General features: G+C 39.5%; 1 protein-coding gene across 1 annotated transcript in view; it reads right to left on the bottom strand.

Moving 5' to 3' along the window:
• Window positions 1-211: 211 nt before the first annotated feature.
• The window catches only part of LOC139470382 (cilia- and flagella-associated protein 221-like), a 219,124-nt gene continuing 193,193 nt past the window's right edge, over window positions 212-26,142 (bottom strand). The window contains exons 22-23 of the mRNA XM_071252801.1: window positions 8,062-8,133; window positions 212-1,509 (exon numbers count right to left, since the gene is read on the bottom strand). Coding sequence (XP_071108902.1) covers window positions 1,383-1,509; window positions 8,062-8,133 — 199 coding nt within the window. The 3' untranslated portion in view covers window positions 212-1,382. The remainder of the gene's footprint in view (window positions 1,510-8,061; window positions 8,134-26,142) is intronic.

Genomic DNA, 26,142 nt, shown 5'->3' with positions numbered 1-26,142 from the left:
CACACATAATCCCTTATTCCTTTAATCAATTTCAGTAATCCTTTTTCTAAACATTATATTAGAACAAAGCGACTAGCATTCCAGGACGACCCCATTTTAATGTTGACACGTGTCCGAAGATCAAACCCCTGACTTTTTTCTCTCTCGAGTTAGAGGTGTCACTGTATTTTCAATAACTTACATACTCAAAGAACACAAAGTGTACCACAAATTGTTTATTTGGTAGACTGATAGTTATGTGATTGACAAGTACATTACAATCAGTGGGGTAAACAACTCCATTATCAACAAACAATAAAGCTTTATTAAATCTCAGGTTGTGTGGAACTCAGTCCTGTCCTGGCAAACTGTTACTATATATCACTTATTTTAACATGTACCAAATTAAAGTTAAGTCTGTAACTAATTAAAAGCAACACATTCAGTTAGTATGCTTGAATATTAGCGGTGAGATAATCTTCTTCCATGTGTATTGTGTATCATTCTAGATTGCAATATCATTAAAAATAGCAAATCAGGGAAATGTATTTTATTACCTGATGTTATTACATGATGTATTGATAATCCAGTGATGTGAGGAAAATGCATATAGATAGATAAAAGTAGATATGACAAATGCTTCTGTTTTTATTTCTTAATGTCTACATCCATAACATGCATGATGTGGTACATTCACTTAATGTTGTCTGCTGGTTAAGTAAGAGGGTCGAACCTGGGATAAGTTGAACTATTTCTCTGGTCCCAAGGTGTTTGAGAGAAGAGGTAAAACTTTATATCACATTGCTAAAAAATATAGGATATAACAGATCCATTCACTCTCTTTAGAACCAATTAATGAATGTACAAATCAAACCAAGAAATTCTTACTAAACCTAGAAATTATTTCCAATACAATATCATGGACCGAAAATGTTAAACCTTATCTGATCCTAGTGAAGTGTTTGCAGGGAATATAATTAATTAGGTACGTGAGCGATTATATCATCTGTGCCTGTACAGTGTGTACACATGAACATAAAGAATGACCCAAATGAATAGAAAGGAAGGAATGAATATCACAGATCTGTTCAGTGGCTTGTCCCAGTAATACATTCTTACTTGTGCAAATTAAATACTGAAGTCGATCTGTCTTTCTTTGTTATTTCCTGTATTAAATTATTTACTGCTGACTTCATTCTAAGAAACAAACACTGCTTCCAATAAATGAGGAATAGAAAAACAATATCAGTTATTTTTGAACAAATGGACAATGATCCTTCATATTTACTTCAACAGATTTATGATGAATGAAATTCCAGGTCTACAATAAAAAAATATATTCATACTGAATTTAATAACTTCACAAAAAATATTCAGGAGGTAAGCAGACAATATGTGTGTGATCAAATGAGCCTGAGATCTTGGTTTGTTACAAGGTTGTTCAGAGTTGCTGTCTTGGCTGTAATCTTGGCACCAAGACTGTTGTATTTCTTTGTCATGAAATATTCAAGTTCTTCTTCACGCTTGTATCTGGACAAACCAAGGAATCCATTTGGAATATACATATAAAATAAGCCATTTATTTTTGCAAAAACAAAAACAACTGAATTTGCTTTCACATCTAACTGCAAAATGGCAGTCACTATCATCATGTTCAGTCCTTCTATACATCTGCCTTCGAGCATATAATGGTACAACAAATTATACAGAAACAAATCTTGTAAAATAACAGGAATCTAAGTAATCTGTGTATTATAAAGTCTGCTATGACTGTGCAATTTGATATCCACACCACAGAGTGAAAACAGCTCCAATGAGAACATCATGAAAGCTCAGGTCACCAATTCAGAGATCTTCCCCCTAACTTCAATCATCCAGAAAAGATAGGACCTGTCACAGCAGACTTAGCACGTAATATATGTTAATTATAACTATCTTGCTACAACAGTGTACAATTATTCCACAGGCATACATACAACTGCATATTCCCTGCTTTCGTACTTCATGGGTATGTTCACTTGTCTGTTTCAACAACCATTAGCTTGACTTTGTGTAGAAACCAGGAGGATGGCGATGTCAATGCTGGGTTCATGGATTGGTGAGATGATGCACCAGGACAAGAGGACCCAGTTAATGTAACCACGAAACATCCTCCTATCATTATCCCCAATTCATAACAACCTGTGTTATTGTAACACTCATAAAAATAAGTAAAATCTACATATTTATATACATTTGTATACTTATTCTGCATTATGCATTGACTGCCTACCTTACGAGAAAGAAAGACAGGGCCTCGCGATGGTCCTGGGTGAGAAAAAGAAGTTTTTCCATATCAAGTCTACTTTTTGCTGGCACGTGACAGATCATGATGTCACAACCAATTCATATTACCATACTCTCTTCACCTGAGCAAACGATTTTTCTGAAGCTATAGCAGGGAGGCAAGTCTGCGACAGGTGGGTCCTGAGAAGTAGTAATGCAGGATAAGTATACAAATGTAAAAAAATATTTAGATTTTACTAAATTTTTTACCTATGCTGCATTACTCCTTAATGCATCTCTATCTGACAGTTTGGCGGTGGGTAAACCTTCAGATGTGAAAAGAAACTCTAAAAAATCACATGATGCCGGACCGTCGGGCTTGTTTAATCTTATTTACAGAAACAACACAAGAATTGAGGATAAGTCCAAGTTAACTACCAGTAAAATAGAAGATTGGCATAAGCTAAAATCTGTATGTACTGTATTGCCAAGCCAAAGTTGAAAAGTCCTCCCATCGGGCGTGTTGTAGTCAGTACAGGGCGGGATGGGTAAAAATTGCTCCAGACAGGAAGAGTTCATTATTTGGGGTTGATTACCTGCTAGGCTACTACCAGAGGGCCAAAGTTACGAATGCTTTAACATCTTCAAGTGCCACATCACAAAGATAATGCCTGGCAAAAAACGTGTCGGACATCCAAAAAGATCCTTTCATGATTGCTCTAATAGAACAGTTGCTATGAAGAGCCCTGGTTGAGGCTACCGCTCTGATCCGTTTCCGTGAACCACGCCTAGTTTTGGAGAGGTGGATGAAAACTCATAGTGCATGTACAGGACACAAGAGGAGTTCTCCCTCATCTTTGACCCCAACAATCATAGAGATTGGTGGAAGGGTGAAGGGCCGGTTGGGTTGTCCTGGTAGTTGATTTTTCGCTATGAAATCCTAGCACAACCTGAGGCGTACCCCTGCATACCATGCTCAAAACGGACACTTGTTACGCCAAATGCATATAATTTACTCACCCGCACCACATTGGCCAAAGCCAAGAGAAGTATAGTTTTCTTGGTGATAAAATGAGGATGCGTTGAGTGGCTTGAAGGGGGGTCTGCGCAAACATCGATATACCACATTCAAATCCCACCCAGGGGGACGAAATTTGGCCTTGTGATCCTCAAGCCTGAAAGAGCACTGTAGGGCCTGTAGGTCCAGGACCTTAGTCATTTGGCGATTCGCTGGAATGGCCAAAACTGAATTAAGCGCTTCCAAATACGTTGTCATGGTGTTACCTTTCAAGTGTCTCTTTGTACGCATATGTTGGAGGTATTTAGCTAAGAATTGAGGTAATGCTATCATGGGATCTTGATTCTTTGCCTTACAAATGGTTTCAAATGATCGCCACTTGTTATCTTATAACCAGCCTGCTGGTAGAGAGACGATGTACCAAGGCAATGGCCTTTGCTGTCCATGCCGTATAGAACTTTACTGTAAGAGTGGATGACTAGATTCGACCACTCTGTGCTGGGTAATGGATCGTCTTTTGCAAGGTTTTTGAGGTCAACGAACCAAGCCCTCGACAACCACCAAGGTGTGACCTAATTAAAGACTAAAAAAATGCGCTCCTCAACCAAACACCAAGATACGATACCGCACAGGTGCTCCTGTTCTTATATCAAGGAGATGATGAAAGGCGGTGATGATGAAGCGAGGTGCCTCGTAAAATGTATAACCAATCTTGAAAGTCTGAAGCTCTTCATGTTTGGTACAGCTCATGTCTACCAGACACCACAAGACACAAATTCAATGAGAGTACTAAGGCCTCTCTCTGGAATCGTTTAGCCAACGTTGAGCATACACCGCCAGATGGGAGAATTGGCGGGAACTTTCACAGATACCTCAGTACGAGACCAGGCACTGCCAAAGGTTGAGGAAAAATGCAGTGTTATCATAAAAAATCGAATCGGTTGTTTTTTTAGTGTCTGCCTCAAACACAATGGTTCAGAGCTTATTTAGGGTTGTGCTTTGAATAGCAAAGCACAGTGTCATGTGTACATGTGACACATTTGATGCATTAGTGGTGTATATATTTACTGCAGAACAGCAGCACAACAGTTTCAGTAAGTTAACAGTAATGATACATAATTATGAAATTGACATTAGTTACACAAGCATTAACATTAGTTACACAAGCATTAGCGACAAGATTGTTTCAGTTCAATCCGAAAATGACATATATTTGGGTAGTTTATATGTTTAGTTTTGGTCACTTGCATTCAACAGTTATGTCACACAATAATCAGATTGTGTTTCCAAAACTTATATTATTGCACAAATTTTCAAATAGTGTTTAGGAAGAAGCCTAATTTGAAACACCAGTTGAGTCAATATTTCTTAGCCTGACAACAACATAGGAATAGGTCAGCAGATCAACATAACAATTCACATAACCATAGAGAAATATAACTAGATGTTTTGACAGAAATTAGACCTATCTTGATAATATTGTACTCACAATAAAGGAAAAATCCAATGCACACATTCCAAGAAAATCTTAATTATGGTTATCTTTCACATAATTCACAAACAAAACCATCAGATCCACATTCGTGCACAAGTTTTAAGACAATCTGGCATCACTTCCCATTTTGTCCACACCAAACCTTCATCTGCTGCTACCTTTGATATCCATTTCTTCAAGTATTTAGGATCTCTCCATACACTTTGTCTATTCAGGTCAGTCCAGAAGTATTTGTAGCACTGTTTTAGAATTGATGATTTTCTGCAACCTGGTGGGGCTCCATTCCCTAACCACGATTGCCTGTGCAGTGTTACCCATAGTTGACAAAAGCAATGTGAACAGCTGTGACACTGATCCATTAATTCCGACGTGAAATAATAAACAAATGTCTGTATCTAATTTCTTCCTGTTGCTGTGAAAAATAGTGCACCAATCTACTTACTAGTACAATCTACCATTGGACCATCATAAAAGAACAAGGTCAACATTATATTTCTTCAGCTGTTTATTAAAAATTTGATTTTGAAGCACAGCAACTCGCGTCATAAATAATTTATAGATTTGTACCAAGGGTTTTAAAATTTTATAAAATATGCCATTAAAGAACTTTTTTGTTTAAAATGACATTTTTTTTCGTAAATTTGACATTTTATTTTGTCTGCCCATTCTCTTGTTGGTTGAGGTCAGAGATGAGAAACACACATATAAAAAATATGGATGGCCTTATGCAAATGATACTTGGCATTCCACAAAAGAAATTAACAGGGAATTAAAATCTGGGTCACGGAACCCACGGAGTGACTTCAGCCTGAGAAGCTTTCGGACAAGTGTGACTCTGCCAAAACACATTGAAACCAAAGACCTACGCAAATGTTGAAAAGTCTTGGAATCGTTTGATTGCTATCTTTATTACCATTAAAACTTACGTCCTTGTTGTCAAACAGCCCACGAGGGTGGGTGTTTATATGTCGTCACCCATTTATGCATTAACCAGTGAAATTTTTGTGTTAACATAACATCATATTGACCTGTCGAGATTACTCTTATAAGCTCCTCCGCCCACTCAGATTGCGGTAGTTCCTTCCATAAATGCCCCTTACATATAGAAAAATTTGACCTGTCACCCTAGGGATTTCCCGGGCTACATGTATTTCGATTGCGAAAATGGTATGTTGACATAATAGTCAAATTGCAACAAATATTACTTGTAACAGTGGGTTGTGCGATCTAACGATCACTTCCCACACAATTTCTCTAAAATTAATGTAAACAATTTTTATAACCAGATGGTATATATTTTGGAACGAGTACCTTGAAGAGACATGCTAACGGTGATCACAAACAAGCTGTTGAGACTAAATATATGACATTGGATGTAGATGCAGCAATACATAACATATTACATCTGAGAAAGAAGCTGTGGGAAACATTCATGTATTGCTAACATTACCTGTGGATGGGGATGTAGCATCAATAACCTGCACATCAGATTTTAAGGGGTATTTTAATGATCTCTCGGAGTGTGGCCCCATACGTTTTGAAAATGACCCCATGTTTTTATGCTGAAGGGGTCCCTATCCCCGCTTTTTTATTTCTTGGCAGAACAATGCAAGCAGTCAACCAAGTTACCCTGGCATTCTCAGACTGCAGATGCTAAGGGGGATGGTCAGCCAAATTTCATGTTCACATATTTTGAAACTAGGATCCAAAGGATCGTAGAGACAGTTTCTTGGTTGGTCCAGGAGATTGGAGACCTACAGGCACGGTTAACGACAAATATGGAGGAAAAAGCAGAGGTGTTCCACAGGGGTTCTATGGGTGACAGGAAGGCATGGCAAGGACCTGCTTGAGTGAGTGAGTATGGTTTTTACGCCATTTTGAGCAATATTCCAGCAAGTATCACGACAGGAGACTCCAGAAATGGGCTTCACAAATTGTACCCATGAGGGAAATCGAACCCGGGCCTTCAGCGTGATGAGCAAAAGCTTTACCCCTAGGCTACCCTGCTGGAGATGTAGACTCATCATGAGGTGCAGTAGAACAATTTCAAGTCGATGCCAGATCCTCTGTGTGATAAGTAGATAAAATTGCACATTTATATTGCACCCTTGTATCACACTTTATTTCCACACCACACAGGAGCATGCTCAAAGAGCTACGCCAGTACTACCCTGGTCAATGGATCAGTGTGCAATTGATTTCATTCTCAACTCACCAGAGAATACACAACCCAAGCTGCATGTGGGGTGCTGGAAAGTTTACAGTCACAATACATCTCATCCTACCCATTCACTGCTGGGTGAACTGAGGCATATTTCGAACAAAGTCATTTGCCTCATGAGACTTCAGAGTTGAGATGGACTGAAGCCCTAGAAACTCTCAAGAAATCAATCAGCTGTATGCGTTCACCCATCCAATTACTCTCCACGTTCAAGTTTGCTTAACCTCGTTTGATTTGTGACCTGCAAGCTGTAAATACAACCATATGCCATCACAGCCATAAATGCCATAGTGCAGAGTAGGGGTGAACCAACCACAGGCAAATACATCCCACCAGATGCTACAGCATGATAAAGTGGAACCAAGACATGAATGAAAGAAGAGGCATCATGCCAGTTGAAAACACTTAAAGCATAGATGAACAACCTGAAGTGGAAGCAGACACAAGTACCACGTGACAAGCAGGTGCAAGCACCACCTTCACAGAAGGCGAAAGGGTTAGACCTGGAACAGAGAGTGGTAGTGGAGACCTAGGAGTTGGCACTAGCACCACAGAAGGTGATGGGCAAAACCCCACTTGGCTGACCACGGCAGATGATGTTAAAACAGCTGTACTGGAGAAAACCATCTGCCTGGGAAGATGCAGCAATTGGAAACACTGAGACACAGCCAGAGATGTTGGCAACAACATTCTGTGATGATGAATGAACTGGAAAAAACACAGCTGACTCCATTTCTGATGGAGTGACAGACATGGTTGGTGATAACTGCCATCCAAGCATTCCACTGGAAATGTTGATGTAACAGACATAGATGCAGTAAGAGTGCTTCCCAATTGACAAGATTGACAATCTAGACCAAGAGGATGATCATGGGCAGTTAACTTTAAATTGGTGACAGACTTCTGGTGTGTATCAGTCGAAAGGTTTCACTCAGTGTTATGTATATTGCAGAAAAGAAGCAACATGCACACTGTCATAGCTTGATAACAATATTTATAACATTATAAACTGTAAATAATGCCTGTAATCATGGGCTCATATTCATGAGGATTGACTGTGTGTTATCAAATGGGTTCTCTCACCTTGGTACTGGTCCTGCTGGTCCAACTGGGATATTGGCTGCGGGCATCTTGTTTCCATATGGGAATAGGTCACTGATAAGAACAGAAGGACATATACAGACTCGCTGATCAAATAAACATATCATACGGCTAAATATTTTACAAATAAAAAACATGAACCATGCATGATTAGACCTAAACCAAAATCAACAATGACTGAGTGAACTGCATATTATAATATAGTCCCAATTATCTTGGAATCATATATCCAGCTTTTGAATGAAACTATTACAACTACCCAACTGAACTTAACTTATAACCATTTTCTGAAGACAAAATATTCAAATGTCCTAAATTTACATCTACACACGAACACAACATAAAATTACTTTTTTAACAATGTAAAATATGTCTTAAATAGGAATTTCAACAATTTTCATTCGACAAGACCTGCACCAGGGATGCTCCAATTGTATACGAGTCATTTTCAAAATTTGCAAGATATTTCGTACCTTTGAATTGCAAAGAAAGAATATTTCTTTTCCTAGAAAATATCAATCAAATACTCAAAAACAAATATTCTAAACTTTTTTCAGCAAACAGTGTTCAAACAAACAGATTATCAAAGTATATTTTGTGGCCTATATATTGTTGGATAGTAAGGAGGATCAGAGGAGTGTTATCATTGATTCAGGGATCATGTAAACATAAAAATTTGAACTCTTACTCCCAGAATAAGGCATCTAATTGCCAGCACACAAAGTCAGTGATCTAACCCACTCTGCCATCAATGCCTCCATATCATAAAAGTCATACAACTTGTAGTTTTTATAACATATTTATCACACCTCTGATAAGTGTTACCGCATTTATTCATTTTCACAATTTTTATACTCCAAAATTATTATTATACACGAGAACTAAATGTTACTCCTTTTCCCCAGAAAGTGTGTGTGGCCATACATTGGAAGACAACCAATGGAATGGTATGACCGAAAATTACCAGTAGTTTAATCCACTGATGTATAAGCATCAATCACAACACTTACCTTTATTTTTCTGTGATAATAATGATTCATATTTATTATCACTAATTTGTTTCAGCTACTCATTCGTAAAATTAACTTGTAATATTTTTTCGCAAAATGTGTTTGTTCTTATTCTGTCGACAGGTCATCAGTTCAACAATCGATATATCCAGCATTTGAATGAAAATTTGTTCTGAAGATAATATATGCAAATGTCCTAAAATTTACGCCTTGTTTTTAATTAATCAGCATGTTAATAAGTAGTGAGTGAGTGAGTGAGTGAGTGAGTTTGGTTTTACGCCGCTTTTAGCAATATTCCAGCAATATCATGGTGGGGGACACCAAAAATGGGCTTCACACATTGTACCCATGTCGGGATTCCAACCCGGGTCTTCGGGGTAACGAGCGAACGCTTTAACCACTAGGTTACCTGACCGCCCCTGTTAATAAGTAACATACTTGTCACTGTATGAGGTAATGCAGACACTATGGAATGATGGAAAACGGAAGTTGTAAGTATTGGAGGGACAAACTATTTCACCGAAATTTAGGTAAACATTATTGAATGAAATTTTTGATAAAATTAATACAATAGATGACAAACATAAGGTCAGATACACAGTGAACACATTTTTATTACCAGATAGTGTAACAACAGGATTAACTTGCATAATTCAATATGATTTGTTGATATTCTATTTCCAATGACAGATCATGACAGTCATACATCTGAAATGATACTAAAGAGATATTCTTTTCCAGGATTTAATTGCCCATAGTTAGGGTGCGTATTACACACAAATATATATGGTAATTGTCACGCCTCCCATGGCAGAAACCTATGAGTACACAGTGGTCTCAAGACTTGATCAATGTACCAAGCTGCTGTGACACCATTGCCTCTCCCTGGACTGATGTTCTGGAAGACCACAGGGCCGACCCTCTGTGCAAGACCTATTCAACCCAATACCATGATGCTCAGACAACCCCACGAATCTCTCTCAACAACACATGCATTCGAATAACGTTCCCCATGGCGTCGCCAGACTCTCTCTCTGCCATCTGCTGCTGAGATACAGTAACGGCTCGTCTGAGAAGAGGACTCTTCCCGGCGAAGACAGTCCCTGCAATGACTTGGTGTCAGAATGGGTCCTCGGTGTGGCCTGTGACAGTAGATGTGTCTGCGCTATGTGTCGCTGGTGTGTCCCCATGGTCTGTCGAGCAGTTTCCGCATCAGTAACAAAACGATCTTGAAAATGCTGTCACACAATCTGACGATCCTGACGTCAGGTGGTGACCCTTGGTCTTCCACTACATGGTCGGTCATCTGTAATTTTGGTGGTCTGGTAGTGTTACTGGAGCCTGTATATGGTCCTTACGTGGACTTGAAATGCATTGGCTCCTTGCCAGGTGGTTTGTTCAGCTTGCAATCGTCCATGGGCTTGGTGTTGCTGATTTCTTGTCATTCTTAGCATGTGGTAACAATTCAATAACGAATGAACGTTTTCCGATCTGAGTGGATTTTGCGGTTCAGTATATATTGCATAACAGGGCTTTTCTGTCTGCGCATTTGTTTCTTAATTGTTCACTTATGCCCGAAATTAGGAAAAACAGAGGATTCTTTCAGTTGTCAACTCAAGGAATTAATCTCTGACATGCATTGTGTGGTATAGGTTTATTGTACCCAAACAGGAAATTAGTCATAAAAAGCTTGCTCCCCAATATTCATTGAAAATTTTAGTATAAATTGTATATTTATATACTTAACCTGTCATACATTTAGTATTTATTCTTTCATGTTTCAAGCTTCTAAAATAAAAACATTCTCCCGAACACCCCCTGCGTCTTTATGGGTACGTCCAGATGCTAGATCAATTGTGTGTTTCCTGTGCACGGCAAGCCTGCTTGAAATGACCACGTGCATACCTCTGCCAACTCATTCTCTCTCGCAGAGCTATCAGGCTAGAGGAATTGAGTTGAGGGGATGGTTGGGTGTCTCTTATGTCTGAGACAGGATAAGTATATAAATATTGAACAATAGTCATCATTGTTAATAATTCTAAGAATACTACCTCTATTACATCTTTGCCATAAATCCTGTATTTTAACTTCAGTCACCCACATTTTCAACAGACGTTCTCTTCACTGTCAATTACACATAATTAGTTGTTCTCCAATAGCACTATAGCAACCAAAGCTGTGACGTCCGACATCTAACCACTAGAGGTAGATGAATTGGGGAGGTGGGTGGGAGTACTTCTGATGTAATTGATGTAGCATTCTTAGAATTATTAACAATGATAACTATTGTTCCTCTACCTCTATATGACATCTTTGCCAGAATATACCAGAGTGACCCCGCGGAATCTGCCTCTAGAACCTCCCAGTGTAACTGACAGTAATCCTCCAGTGCCGTAGCCGGGGAGGGGGGGGGGGGGGGGGAAAGAGATTTTATATAGAAAACAGTTTTATTTGAATCATGAAACTACAAGTTGGTCTACAAGTGATACTTGTACAAATATTGCACCCCATATAGGCCTTGTCCTCTTCTGGAAACCTAATCACTGATTCTAATCCTGACCCGAGACAATTTCCTCTGAAATTTCTCTTGAGGACTTGAAAATCAGAAAGCCTCAAGAATCAATCAAATACATGATACCTTTATTAGAATACTGTTATATTTGCTGATCTTGATAGTTAATGACATCATTTCTGGTCTATTTCTGCCAAATGACGTCATTTCCTGTTAAAAATGGATTTGTGACACTATTTCCAGCACTGACATCACATCGGGTTCTCAAACCCTCTGATGCTTCCGGCATCAGTGCAACAGTAGACATAAGCGAGCCCGTTGGTGATGTACTTCTTGGAAAGAGGCTTGCAGGATATGAATAGTCTTCTTCGATGGTGTCTTATGTGGGTCTGTAGCCCAGAACTCTGATGGGACATAGAAGTCTCTCTGGGTGATCCACTGTCGGCCCCAAGACAGGAATGGTAAGTGTCTATGGCCCAACGGTCCCATGGTGGAAGACTGATTTTGGCTACAAAATCTGGGAGCGATCTCAGAGTAATTGAGGTCCAATGTTAATCATGGGTGAGACTAGAATAGTCCCAAAGCACAGTGTTTTGAAACTCTTGCTGCTGTCGCCATGGCTAGGAGGAAGGAGGCTTTTCTGGATCTTTGGAGTAAGGTGGCCTTAGCCAGGTGTTCATAAGGTTCTGTTAAAAGTGCCGATAACAGATAGGTTCCACTTGGGGAGGATACGAGGCGTGCGAACATCTTCCAGCAGGAAGGATCTCATTAGTCTGTTTAGAATGGGATGGGTGAGTGAGTGAGTTGGGTTTAACGCCGCTTTTAACAGTATTCCAGTTATATCACAGCAAGTCAGCTTAATGTGGGAGGAAAGCCCAAAGTGATGCAGGTCTCAGATGTTTACCACTCCGGTGAAACCCATGAGCACGGGTATGGTGCTGACAAACCTAGAAACACAATTGGGGCAAACCGGGATTCGAACCCACAATCATAGGTTTCTGGGGTGTCCAAGGGACGCAACTCTGCACAGCGAAACGCGGCGCCTTAGACGACTGGGCCACCTAGAATGGGATGGTTTCCAATTGAGAGTTCATCATGTTGAAGTACAGGGTGAAGTGCCCATCAGTAACCTTCTATCGTCCTATGTCGGAACTTATTGTAGAAATCTGCAACCATAGGAATGGGGATTGTATTAGTTATAATCCCTTGTCGTCTTCCCTATTGAACAAACTTATCCAATCTATTGTCATATATAAGGGAGGATGAAGATCACCATGATTTTGCCACAGCTCCAGAGGCAAGTCCAGAGTACCTGGATGTCTGTATCTTTTGTGTGATAACTTCCAGGCGGTTAGATGTAGTTTGGGCAGATTGTCGTAGAAAATGTTTGACCTAGGTTGTCGTGACAGATCTCAACGGAGAGGTAACCAGAGATGTTCTTCCATTAATAGACTTAATAATCTGGGGAGCCATGCTCTGCTGAGCCAGATTGGTGCTATCAAGATTATCATGCAATCCGTCTCCTCCACCTTGTAGATGACACTGACAAGGAAAGACCATGGTGGGAATGTGTATGCCAAGAGACCCGTCCAACCCATCGATAGTGCATCGATCTGGAGAGCCATTGGATTGGGAACTGGACTGACATAAACTGGAAGTTGATGGTTTAGGCAGGTGGCAAGGAGATCAAGATGCGGTGTGTCCCATAACGTGGTTATCCAAGCAAAGATCTCGGGATGTAGTGTCCATTCTGTTGCCACTATTCCCCCCTGGTGGGAAAGGCTATCAGCAAGGATGTTCAGCTTCCCTGGAATATGTTTCGCTTCCATCCGACAACTGATGGAGGCTGCCAAAGCAAACAATCGTGAAGTCTCCATCCTCAAAGAACTGGATCTGGCTCCTCATTGATTCAGAATGAATGCCACTACTATGGTGGCTATGAGTATGAGGATGTACAATTGGGAGAGACGTATTTTCCATGACAGTATGGCGTAATAAATGGCCTTCATCTCCCTACAGTTGATATGTAGGATCCTCTCTCCGGTGTTCCAAGATCCTTGTACCATAAGATTGTCCATATGGGCTCCCCATCCTGAATCTGACGCGTCTGTAACAGATGGTGTCTGGGCGTCGGAGAAGTCAGAGGAATGCTGTGCATCACATGCCCTCTGTGAGTCCCTTAATGCTCCGATGTATACGATGTCTTGAATGGAGTGGTCTCGGACTTGGAGGAATTGACTAGGAGGCCTAGGTAGGTCATAAGCTGAACCAGAAATAGCATGTTCTGGTATAACTGAGCTTCTTCCTGGTCTGCTGCCAGAAAAGTGTCCAGGTAGCCTTGCTTTTGTACTATGTGAAGGTGGGCAACCTAATGACTGCTGCTGTAATCATGGTAAACAGCCAAGGGGCTATTGATATCCCGAATGGTAAGACCTAGAACTCATAGAGTCGACCACTGATTGCAGGTCGAGGCTGATGAACCCATTTCCTACCCTCAAAGTCGACCACAACTTCCATATGGATTCCATCTGGAACTTTGGAGAAGGTACCAGGAATGATTTGTTGAGGAACGTTAAGTCTATTATCAACCTCATGTTGGGCGAATTCTTCTTTGGAACAAAGAATACTGGGGATCTGCTGCTGCTAGCTTGGCTCTGACTAAATGAATCTGCGGCTGACGGCCTGAGATGTCAGGATGGGATGTCTATTGAAATGCAGTTTTTGTATCCATGAGCCACGATGTCTTGGACCCAGCGGTCAGGCGTAATCTGCTTCCAACTTTTCGGCATAAAACGGAAGACATCCTCCCACTGGCCTTGGAGTCAGCATTATGTTGAAAGACAGTAGGTGTAATCCCAGTCCATAGACGTAACCAGGTCTAACGGGTCTATAACGGCGGAAAGGGTCAGAACCTGCGTTCACCTCTGTCCCTGGACTTGCCCCAGCGATAGGATCCTCGTTTCTTGTAGTCGGGCTGCCGAAACAAATCCTGAGAAGACTGATATTGACTCGGTTCGAACTAATCCTACCTGGAGGGAACAACTTCTTAGGTGGCTGTTTATATGACGAGTCTTTCTGATCCAAGGAACACTTTGGCATTGACAGCTAGATTGATCTCTCCAGATTTGCTGTCATATGACGTTTGCAACAGTGGAATGATGTTCCTGATTCCGGGGACAAACCAGTTGATATATGCACCAATGTCTATTAAATGTCTGGACCTCATAGACAGGTCCTTAATCTGTGAAGCAGGTAACGTGACTTTATTATTAGGGTTGCGTACTAGCTTCATAAAGTCATCGTCCAAAACTTGATGGTCCGGAAGTGGAGAATCATGTGTTCTATACCACTTCCGCTTCAGTGGAGGTTAGGGAAGCCAGTCATCCTGTATCAGCTTCAGTAGACTTTCAGACACCTTGTCTCCCCACCTTGCCAGCATAACTCAACCATGGCAATGTCTGGTGGATATGTACAGATGATGTAGGAGCTTGACATCCTCCGTACTTTGGCATTTTAGATTGTGAATTTTCTGTCATTTGAAGTACAGGCCTAAGATGATATAACTCCTAAATGAGTTCCACAAACCTGTATATCTCTATATAATAAGATCTAGGAATACTTACATGAGTACGATCGTCACTAAAATTAGCAGCTCTTAATATGACATATATCTGTTTTATCAGAAAACCATGGAACAATCTTAGATTAAATGTGACTACAAACCAAGTGCTAGATAGTTACAACTATAACAATAGGTGTGGACTCTAGCACACACAGGAAAGAAGTGAGGTTTCCCTCCATTACGCACTTCATAGCTTGGGTTGCTATGGTGCTATTCGGGAACAACTAATTGTGTGTAATTGTGTAAGTGTGACTGAAGCCAAAATACAGGATTTATGGCAAAGATGTAAAATAGGTGGAGGATTTGCAAGAATAATACAATTTATACTAAAATTTCCAAATTTTCAAACTTACCCTATTAAAGTCACACTTTATCCCACAGTTGGGTGGTGGGCTGCAGATACTGTAGCCTGTATAGACTACAACCTTGAGATATACACGAGTAAGCTTGATCTCAACACTGTAATTTTGAATTTGTTTAAAAATTTAAAACGGTCTGGTGTCTAAAAGCCATGAACTCGTGAGCAAGAAAAACACATGATCAACCAGTGTTGACAATCCCGATATGTTACTCAAACGAAACAGCAAGAGATTGGTCATGTCATCGTTCTTATAGAGCGACCGTGTAGCTGTAAATTTATAAGTGAAACCATGGACAACTTAATATCTATCCTGGAAAGACACCGATTCTTCAAACAAAACACATGGACCATGCAGTGCTAGGTTTGGTAACTCTTTTAACGCTTTGTCAAGGTTATCAAATACATTTAAGTGCATGAAGGAAACCAAGAGGAGAAGAGGAACGATCGACAATATTCCATAGGAAGGATGTTCGAACCAAATACCCAAAGCAGAGGTGAGCAGAATAAAGGTTCGGGACACTGTTCTTAGTCTTATGAAAGGCCGTACCTAATGGTGACTTCATAGATGTAGACTAAAAAGTCTCTACAGACGAGCTAATCCACCCTCGAATCCACTCGATCTGGGAAAACCAGAACAATCAAAAACACATAACAACAAAGTATATGTCCACAATTTATTCTGTACATGAGTCATTATAAAGAAATGACAACATTTATGTCCTTGACCAAAACAATCTTGGAAAGAGAAGAGCCACTTACAGAGAGCATGTAATGTGGTACATCAGAGTCATGTGTATAGACAAAAAAAATATGTATTAAAATGAATAACTGTACAAAAGATTACACTACATATGACAAAATCAGCAAATTTCTTTGACCCAGTAAGAATAATCAGCAAATAATTTCCCTCATAAATAGTGTTAAACATTCCTTACAGTTATTGTTTGGATGGCTCAAAATAGAAACACACCATATAAAATTCTCATGGATCAAAGTTTTGTGGAAAACACTGTAATTTTCCTCAGTTAAAAACGTCAAAGGCCATGGTCCTCAATAATTTGTGTTTCCAGTAACAACTTCTTAAGATATAAAAATATTGATACCTCCCTTGGCATGATCAAATTATCTTCCTGTGATGCTCAGAGGATATTTCCTGAAGAGGAATTTGCTATGTGGGGTTGCACAGCATGAGGTGAGGTGAAATGGGGTTTAACGGGTTTAATTGGGTCCAAGATTATAGCACTTATGTAGCAATGTGCATGCATGTATGTGTATGTGGCTGCTTGTACTAGTCTGGACTGATGCCGATTTATAGTGAAGGCCACTGAGATACCATGCCGCAGTTTAACATGAATACCCCACTCAGACACAGTAAACTGACTCCAAGCAGACCAGTCCTTGTTTTAGCCCCTTAATGCCAAGCGCCAGACAGGGTAACAACAAGTACCATCTTTAACGTCTTTTGGTGTGACGAGGCCAGGGATGAACTCTGAACCACTAGACCATGGAGGCGGTCCTGCACAGCATGAAGAGAGAAGTGGACAGAAATGCAGCTTTAAGGTAAAATTTGAGTGAGAATATCCTTTCCATGTCTTTTCCATAACGCACATTAATCACATATACATTTTGATATATTTGATTATGTTTTTGTGTCTTAAACATGGTGTAATGGTCAAATGGAAGAGGCCAATAAATTTTGGTGTAGGGAGCATTCGTTGTGTAAGAAATTACAAATTTGACTTTCCAGTAACTGTCCTTCCCATAACTCAGATTTTCATTATGGTAAAGACAAGTTTTCTTACAGAGAAGATATCTTGCTCTAAAAAGGTTATTATTAAGTCTACCTTTACATAGGAACAAATAAACAAAACCTTTGCAAAACAGATATACACAGATATGATTTTAGGTAATGTGTCAATTAAAAGAAAGAATTTGAAGAGACATTATGAAGACCTTTCTTATGATTGTTTCAGGAAGGACACATTTTGTTACTGTGAAGACATTGTTATTTATAAAGGCACTTATAATCAACAATTACACAGAAATGACATTTGAATGTATAAAGTATAACTAGCAATTAATCTAGACACACAACGAATAATTTTATGTATGAATATATGATTATTGGAAGTCATCTATGCTGAAAATTAAAGATTTTGTTACAGGAAAGACAATTTTTTGTTATGGGGATAGACATTTGTACTCTGAAACGTGAATTTCTCATTAACACTTGTGCTAAAATCTCTTTTACTTGAATGAAAATGCGTTAAGCATTAGATAAAGGATCATACTTGTGACTAAGTATAAATCTAAAAAATAATATGTTGTTCTATAAATTATCCCAAACTGTTACAGGACGGACATATTTTGTTACAGAAAAAACATCATTATTAAAAAATGGCACTTACATGCAACGATTACACAGAAGCAATATTTGACTTTATCATATGATATTATTTATTAGACATGCATATGAATAATTGTTTGTTTGAAGATATCATTATTAGGGATGGGTACTGGAGGTTTAAAGTGTATCAAAATAATTTGCAAAGCACATGCAAGGCTGTATTGCAATATGTATCAAGATATTATTGTATAATTCTACATTTTTAATTCATAAGCAAACTGATACATAAAGGAATGAATTGAAGTTCATAAATGGAACAAAACAAGATGCTGGAACAAAATAATGATTACTCATGAAATAAATACGCAGCCATCTTGGGGCCCCGGATGCTCACTCATGGGCTGCGAAGGCATTTGGCAAGTAAATAACACTAAACATGTGATAAAAATCTACGACCAGCTACAAGAACCCATTGGAGGGCATGTCCAACCGTGATCATCTGATGGAATAACAAGCAAGCTGCATCCACCTCTGACCTCAACACTGGATTAAAGACAACCAACTCCTCCAAAGACACCAACAAAGGAAGAAAAAGTCTTCAAATGTTGTAAGTACTACATTGTTGATTACTTTTCTTCCTTTAATTTAGTACGGTACATACTAATAGGTGTCATGGCAAATATGGAGTCTGGTATGGAAAGTAACTTTGAAAGTGAAATTCCAACAGTGTCTTTAGTTACGCCCCTTGCAAAAGTGTAATTCAGGCAAAATTTGGCACAAAACAACAAATTGTTTAGTATCAATTTCTTGTATTTCGTCTGCTTTTCTGAGCACAGCTTTCGAAAACCTTACTCTTGGAAACTCACCCTTTCCACAGGTTAAAGGTGTTGGCGGCGAATTGCATAAAGTGTTAGGTTCAGCTGTGTTAGATTTTGTCATTGAGGATCAGGAATTATCTCAAAGATTCTATGTTCTGCCTACACTACCAGAAGCAGTGATACTAGGTGAGAACTTCCTTGATGACAATGATGCAGTCTTAGATTATAGCTGTCATTCCTTGATACTTAACAACAGCACCTCAGACAGGCCATATATCAATTTCATATCCAATTCAGTGTAAGAGATTAGTGGATTAGCAAAAACAATAGATCAGATTTACATCCCCCCTCAGAGTGAAATTCATTTCATGGTTAGACTATCAGAGACCAAAGAGGATTCCCTCATCCTCATTGAACCCATTGCTTCCCTCACTGCTCATTCTGAAGTAGCAGGTGGTAGAACTCTTTCCAAAGTGAAAAGCAAAACTGCTACATTTAGGCTTATGAATCCCTCTCAAGAAGAAAAAGTTCTTGACAAGGGTACAGTTGTAGGAAAATTTAGTTACATTGACAAAGACTGTTTTTGAAATCGGCTCTGACCAACCATTCATCAGTACCGTTAACATGGACAATGAGAAGAGAGACAATGACACCAGGGATTATGTTAAAATTGCACAAGGGTTAGGATTTGATTTGACCAATACACAACTGACTCCAGACCAACGACACAGACTACTTAGATTTTTGGGACAAAATAGAAACATGTTTTCAATGAGTCTTGCAGATTTAGGAAAGACTGACATGCACCAACATATCATTGACACTGGCGACCACCCACCCGTTAAGTGAAGACCATATCGCCAATCTAATCATCTCCAAAAAGTCACTGAAGAACTTATAGATGATTTTCTGAAGTATGATTTGATCGAGGAGTCTACTTCTATGTATTCAGCTCCCATTATCCTAGTCAATAAACGTGATAGCTCATATAGATTTGTTTGTGACTACAGAAAGTTGAATTCTGTCACTTTACCAATGTCATGGCCTCTTCCTGTTTTTGATGATGTTGTTGATAACATCGCCAATGCACAAGCTAAGATCTTTTCTACTTTAGATCTTGCTAATGGCTTCTTCCAAGTGCCATTACATGAAGATTCAAAACATAAAACTGCTTTCGTCACCCATCAAGGCCTTTATCAGTTCAAACGTTTACCCCAAGGTTTGACAAATTCACCAGTTTGTTTTCAACAGCTCATGAGCAAGGTGCTAGGAAAATTGCTTTTTAAGGTTGCGCTGATTTACATTGATGATTTGATAAATTACAGCAAAAACTTTGAAGAGCTACTCCAACATTTGGAGCAAGTATTTTACTATCTCAAACAGGCAAAATTAACACTAAAGCCATCCAAATGCAATTTTGCAACGGACAAAGTTTCCTATCTGGGTCATGTTTTATCATGTGGAGGTGTTCAAGTTGATGACAAAAAGATTGATGCAATTAGAACCTTTCCAGTGCCCAAATCACAAAAGCAGAACTGCTCCTTCTTAGGTCTCACAAACTTCTACAGGAAGTATGTGAAAAAGTACGCTCACATAGCGCTTCCACTGAATGCCTTGCAAAAGAAGCATTCGGAGGCAGAAGTAGGAAAGAAACCAAAGTTCCAATGGTCACTTGAGTGTGATCAGGCATTCAACACACTCAAACATGCTATGAGTAATACACCTGTTCTGGCGTATCCAAATTTTGACAAAGAATTTCTTCTTGCAACTGATGCCAGTGATATGAGCAAAGGTTTTGTTTTGAGTCAAAAAGACGAGAAAAACAATGAACATCCAATAGCTTTTGGTGGTAGAGCTCTTCATGGCAGCGAAAAGAACTGGAGCATTACAGAAAAGGAAGGCTTAGCTCTAGTTGATGCCATTAGATCCTTTCGTCCATACCTTGAAAATTCCAAATTCACAGTCTACACTGATCATATAGCATTGAAATGGCTGAAATCCATCAAGGATGCCACAGGTTGGTTAGGGCGATGGTCTTTGGAACTTTCTACCTACACTTTTGACATTGTTCACCGCAGCGGCAGAGCCAATGGGAATGCCGATGCTCTCTCACGTAGGGAATATGCAGAAAATATTAACTGTAATGATCAGACAGAAGAAGATGCTGAGAAAACAGTCTTCTCAGTAACTTCAACTCAGCAAAGCAAATCAACTAGCAGTACCACAATCTTGCCAAACACCCATTCATCCACACAGGTCACACAGACAACTCAGACTGAGGATATTTGCACACCAATTGTCAATCACTTAGAATCAGACACACAGACAACACATTGGTCAGTCATTTTTGAATATGAAGAGGATTATCAGTCAGTACCAGTTAATGTTGTCGCAGCCTTACATGCTACAAATGCTGATGTTACCCAAGACACATTGGTTGAAGTAAGTATAAAAGAACATCCAAATTTACGTCACCTACAAAGGATTTGTCCAGATTTCATCCAAATCTTTGAGGATGATGTCCTTCCACAAAATGAAAAGGATCGTCAAAAGATTCTTATCGAAGCCAATACGTTTGAAATTGATGAAGGCATCCTATACAGATTCATTCCACAAAGACAGAAAGGCCATGCTGACAAATTCATTAAACAGCTGGCAGTCCCAGGAACTCTCAGAAATCAAGTCCTGCAATCCTATCATGACTCAGAGTTTGGCGGGTGCCACCATGGGAAAGAAAGGATGCAAAACACCATGAGACCTAAGTACTACTGGCCCAAAATGTACAGCGATATTATGTCCAGACATGTGAGGTATGTCAACAGACCAAGAGGCACTACCATGGCAAGAAGGCACCACTTCGTCCACTTCCTGTAGAAGAGGTCTTCACCCGATGGCACGTTGACATTCTCGGTCCTCTGCCAACAACACCAGACCAGTACAAGTACATTTTAGTCATCACAGATGCATCATCCAGATGGTGTTAAGCCTTTCCACTTCGGACCCAAGAAGCCAAAGAAGTAGCAGATGTTCTCGTCAGAGAAATATTTTGTCAGTATGACGCTCCAAGGACCTTAATTTCAGACAGAGGTCAGAACTTCATGTCCAAACTTATCAAAGCAATTTGTGAACTTTTGGCAATTAAATTTACCCATACCAGCCCATACCATCCTCAAACTAACAGCTGTGTAGAAAGGCTCAACTCTTATATCAATCAATCACTAAGAGCCTACTGTAACAAGTCTCAAAATGATTGGCCCCGTTTCATTCCCGGCATCATGATGGCCTATCAGATGGCCCCAAATTCATCAACACAAAAATCCTCATATGTTATGCTTTTTGGCCGAGAAATGAGAGCTCCACAAGATGTAGCATTAATTCCAAAAGAGAATTTAGGCCACAATAACAAAAGTTATCTTTCAAATTTGCTTGAGGAGCTTGAAATCACTAGAACAATCTCAGCTGAAAACACTGCTCGGGCTAAGGAGGTGTATTCAGAACAATATAATAGAAAGGCTAAAGAACCAGAATTTGCCCCAGGTCAAAGAGTTTGGCGTTACTGTCAAAAGTTGAAAAAGGCCTTTCCAACAAATTAACCAAAAAGTGGTATGGTAGCTATTATATCATCCATACAGGTCCAAATTATACCTACAAACTACGCCGAAGTTCTGACGACAAAATACACAAACCACTGGTCCATGCCAACCGTCTGAAGCCATATTTTGATCCTGCTGATCGTCCACAGTATCCTCCAGAACCATACCTCAATGACACTAGTAACATAGATTCAGGAGTCATGGATGACAATGAGGAACCAGTCAATGATTCACAGCTTGACGGCAACAATTCCCCGTCAACAAGTTCAACTTGCCAAGCGGCTGATCAATCCCCTCCACAACAGAAAGGTAACAAGGTCAATTCCAAAACTAAGGCAGGCACTTCCGGCAACAAGAGTCCGAAGCAAAAGACCCCAACAAAGAAGAAAAACCCTGCTCCAAGTACAACAGAAAAACCTGCCAGTCCAAGTACAACAACTATGAAGGAAAATCATGCCACACCAGGTCCTAGTACTCCAACCAAGGTAAATGGAAAGGTAAACAAAGGGAAAAGAGGAGTGAATAGTAAACATCACCAGCCAAAATCCAGAAAACAACTTGACGATGTCCAGGTTCAACCTCCAAGTCCAACATCAGGTAATCAAACGAAGGATATCCCTCAGGTTTTCAATCCGGAAGACATCCACTCAATTGTAAGTTCCAAGAGAGCAAACGGCAAAATCTACTACAGAGTAAAATGGAAGGATCAGGAAAGAGGAAACACATTGGAGTATGGCAGCAGCATTCCAGACTCCATTCGGAGAGAATTTCACCTCAAAAGAAGTATGTCAGGAAAACGACGAAAACGTCCACTGAAGAATCATAAGTTTTTCGACCAAAAGGAAACTGCACAAGACAATAAATCAGTCAATGTTCTGTCAGGGAATACAATGTCAGGAAATGTCGAGCAAGACAACACCAAACCATGCATAGAATTAGATGTCAAACCATATCCGTTTTTTCCAAAACACCTATGAAAAGTAGATCATAAAATAGGAAGAGTTCTGGGCATTGAAATTATTCAAGGAGACTGCTATGTCAAAGTCTCATATAAAGATTATCCTGATGATGACCACACATGCTATTTTGAAAGTGTTCCTCCCCACCTCATACAGCGCTACCTTGATGATAGCTGGAAGGATCTCCGTAAGTGGTCCTGTCTAGAAGACAATCCTCCATATGATCCAGAGGAAGCACCAATTTATGAATCCAAAAGGGTTATTTTTCCACATGAAGACTTTGGAAACATCAACACCTTTTTCTACCATATTTCAGCCACAGACTGTAGTCCCCATCTACCATACTTTGATCAACTCGCCATACATACCGAAAGCTGCCAGTTGAACATATTCTTGATCAAAATACAAAATCTCCTGAATAAACGGTGCAAATCATGAAACAGCTATTAGCTGTATCTTGTTATGTTTTCTTGTGTCCAGTCTTTTCACTATGGGTCGCCAGTTGAGAACAAATGGCATCAGCCTGATCATCTGAGTTATTTGTATCACAACAAATTTTGAGCATTGACCTGATCAACCAATCTCAAAAGCGAAATGAAATGACACAAACCAAACCATACTGCGAATCGAACCCAAACCGTACCAAAGCAAAGCAAACCATACTGCGAATCAAACTGAAACCGTACCGAAGCGAAGCAAACCATACTGCGAGTTGCACAGAAACCTATCGAAACGAAGCAAACCATACTGCGAATCGAACCCAAACCGTACCGAAACGAAGCAAACCATACTGCGAATCGAACCCAAACCATACCGAAGCGAAGCAAACCATACTGCGAATCGAACCCAAACCGCACCGAAGCAAACCGAAACCGTACCGAAACGAAGCAAACCGAAACAGTACCGAAGCGAAGCAAACCATACTGCCAATCGAACCCAAACCGTACCGAAGCAAAGCAAACCGTACTGAAGCAAAATAAACCAAACCCTATCGCATTGGACCGAAAAATCAAAGAAAAGGCAAACCAAATAGTTACGAAAACTAACAAATAATTCTAAAAAGGATATACATAAGTTCACCTTTTGTATACCTTATTAGTGTAATAAATCAATGCACTTGTTATATGCACATGCACATATATGTATATATAATGCGTCTAATGATTGTATAAAAAAATAGAAGGATATTTTATTAATATTTTTTTTTCTCATGATATACTTTTGTAAATTGCCGCCAATACATTCTTCCTGGCCATGACACCATTTAGTAATAATTATGTACTGATCTTTTACATCATAATTATCATATTTGTTTTATTTTCTAGCTATTACAGACAAACTGAGGAAGTATTTATATATGACATTATTTGAACATGCTAACTCTCTTTTCCATGTAAAACCCCTAATGGACACAGCCAACTATCTTACAACCCCAATCCAGGATGTGGAACTCAAGGCCTCCTACATCACCCATAAAACCACCAGTACAGAGTGCCAAGACAAGCCAGCTCCACATCCAGATATCCTGATGACAGCATTTTTATATTATGTTTCCTTATATCAAAAAGACTCTATAATAATTGTTATTTACTATACTACCAGTTTAACTTAATACATTGTCCATCTAAGCCATAATTATTTTAATTTTTACACGTTTGGGGTCCAAACTTTTTTAGACGGAGGGGAATTTATCATGGTATAACATTTATACTAAGGTATCCTATAATAATTAGATCCACATCAAGTGCTTTTATGAGTTATCATGGTGTAATATTTATACATCATTTCATATAATTATAGTTTAGCAAGTATATTTATCATCAGGTAAAATATATATATAAAATGTCAGTAGTTTCAGTTATAGCTTTTTAGATAGATGCTAGCCTAAGGTAATGGGAGCGCATCTAGACATACTATTCAAAAAGACAAGTGTTATGTCTACATAGTTTAATAGATTTGAAGCTTTTAGATAAATGCTAGCCTAAGGTATCAAGATCCCATCTCCCAGACAAAGGATATGTCTACATAGTCTTATAGATTACCTGGAACTATTTTATTTAAGTATATCTGTCATCACCTACCGGGGTATATTAGAACAACATTACTTCAATTAAGACTCATTAAGGATTAGCCCCCATACAAGCTCGTCTACAGTGCATTAAGGATTAGCCCCAACACAACCTCGTCTATAGTGACACCATAATCTCTTTCCAAAGCATCAAGTAAATATGTCAACAAGATTAGTGCCAGTCCAACAGGATTAACAGGAGTAAGTATTCCTCTCTGTCTAGCCATCCATTTAGCATAGGGCACAACCAATCGTGTATCAACCAATCCTATTCCTTTTTATTGTTCAATTTTTTTTGTTAAATACATACTGTAGCTAAGTTTTAGCAGAGAAGGGGTTTGACTCTCTTACCAAGCAGACCTCTCTCCCACAGCCCAGAGTGTTGTACCGACTCTCTGTGGCACCCTCAGAAGGATGGTGGAGTGGAGAAAGAGAAAGAGAAGGATGGTGGAGTGAAGAAACAGAAAGAGAAGGATGGTGGAGTGAAGAAACAGAAGGAGAAGGATGGTGGTGCTGACAAACAGAAAGAGAAGGGTGGTGGAGTGGAGAAACAGAAAGAGAAGGATGGTGGAGTGAAGAAACAGAAAGAGAAGGATGGTGGAGTGAAGAAACAGAAGGAGAAGGATGGTGGTGCTGACAAACAGAAAGAGAAGGGTGGTGGAGTGGAGGAACAGAAAGAGAAGGATTGTGGAGCGGAGAAACAGAATGAGAAGGATGGCGTGGAAAAACAGAAAGAGAAGGATGGTGGAGCAGAGAAAGAGAAAGAGAAGGAT

The sequence above is a fragment of the Haliotis cracherodii genome, unplaced genomic scaffold, assembly GCF_022045235.1.
Source record: "Haliotis cracherodii isolate W230 unplaced genomic scaffold, xgHalCrac1.p SCAF_20, whole genome shotgun sequence".
Lineage (NCBI taxonomy): Eukaryota > Metazoa > Mollusca > Gastropoda > Lepetellida > Haliotidae > Haliotis > Haliotis cracherodii.
This window is presented reverse-complemented; position numbering and strand designations above follow the sequence as displayed.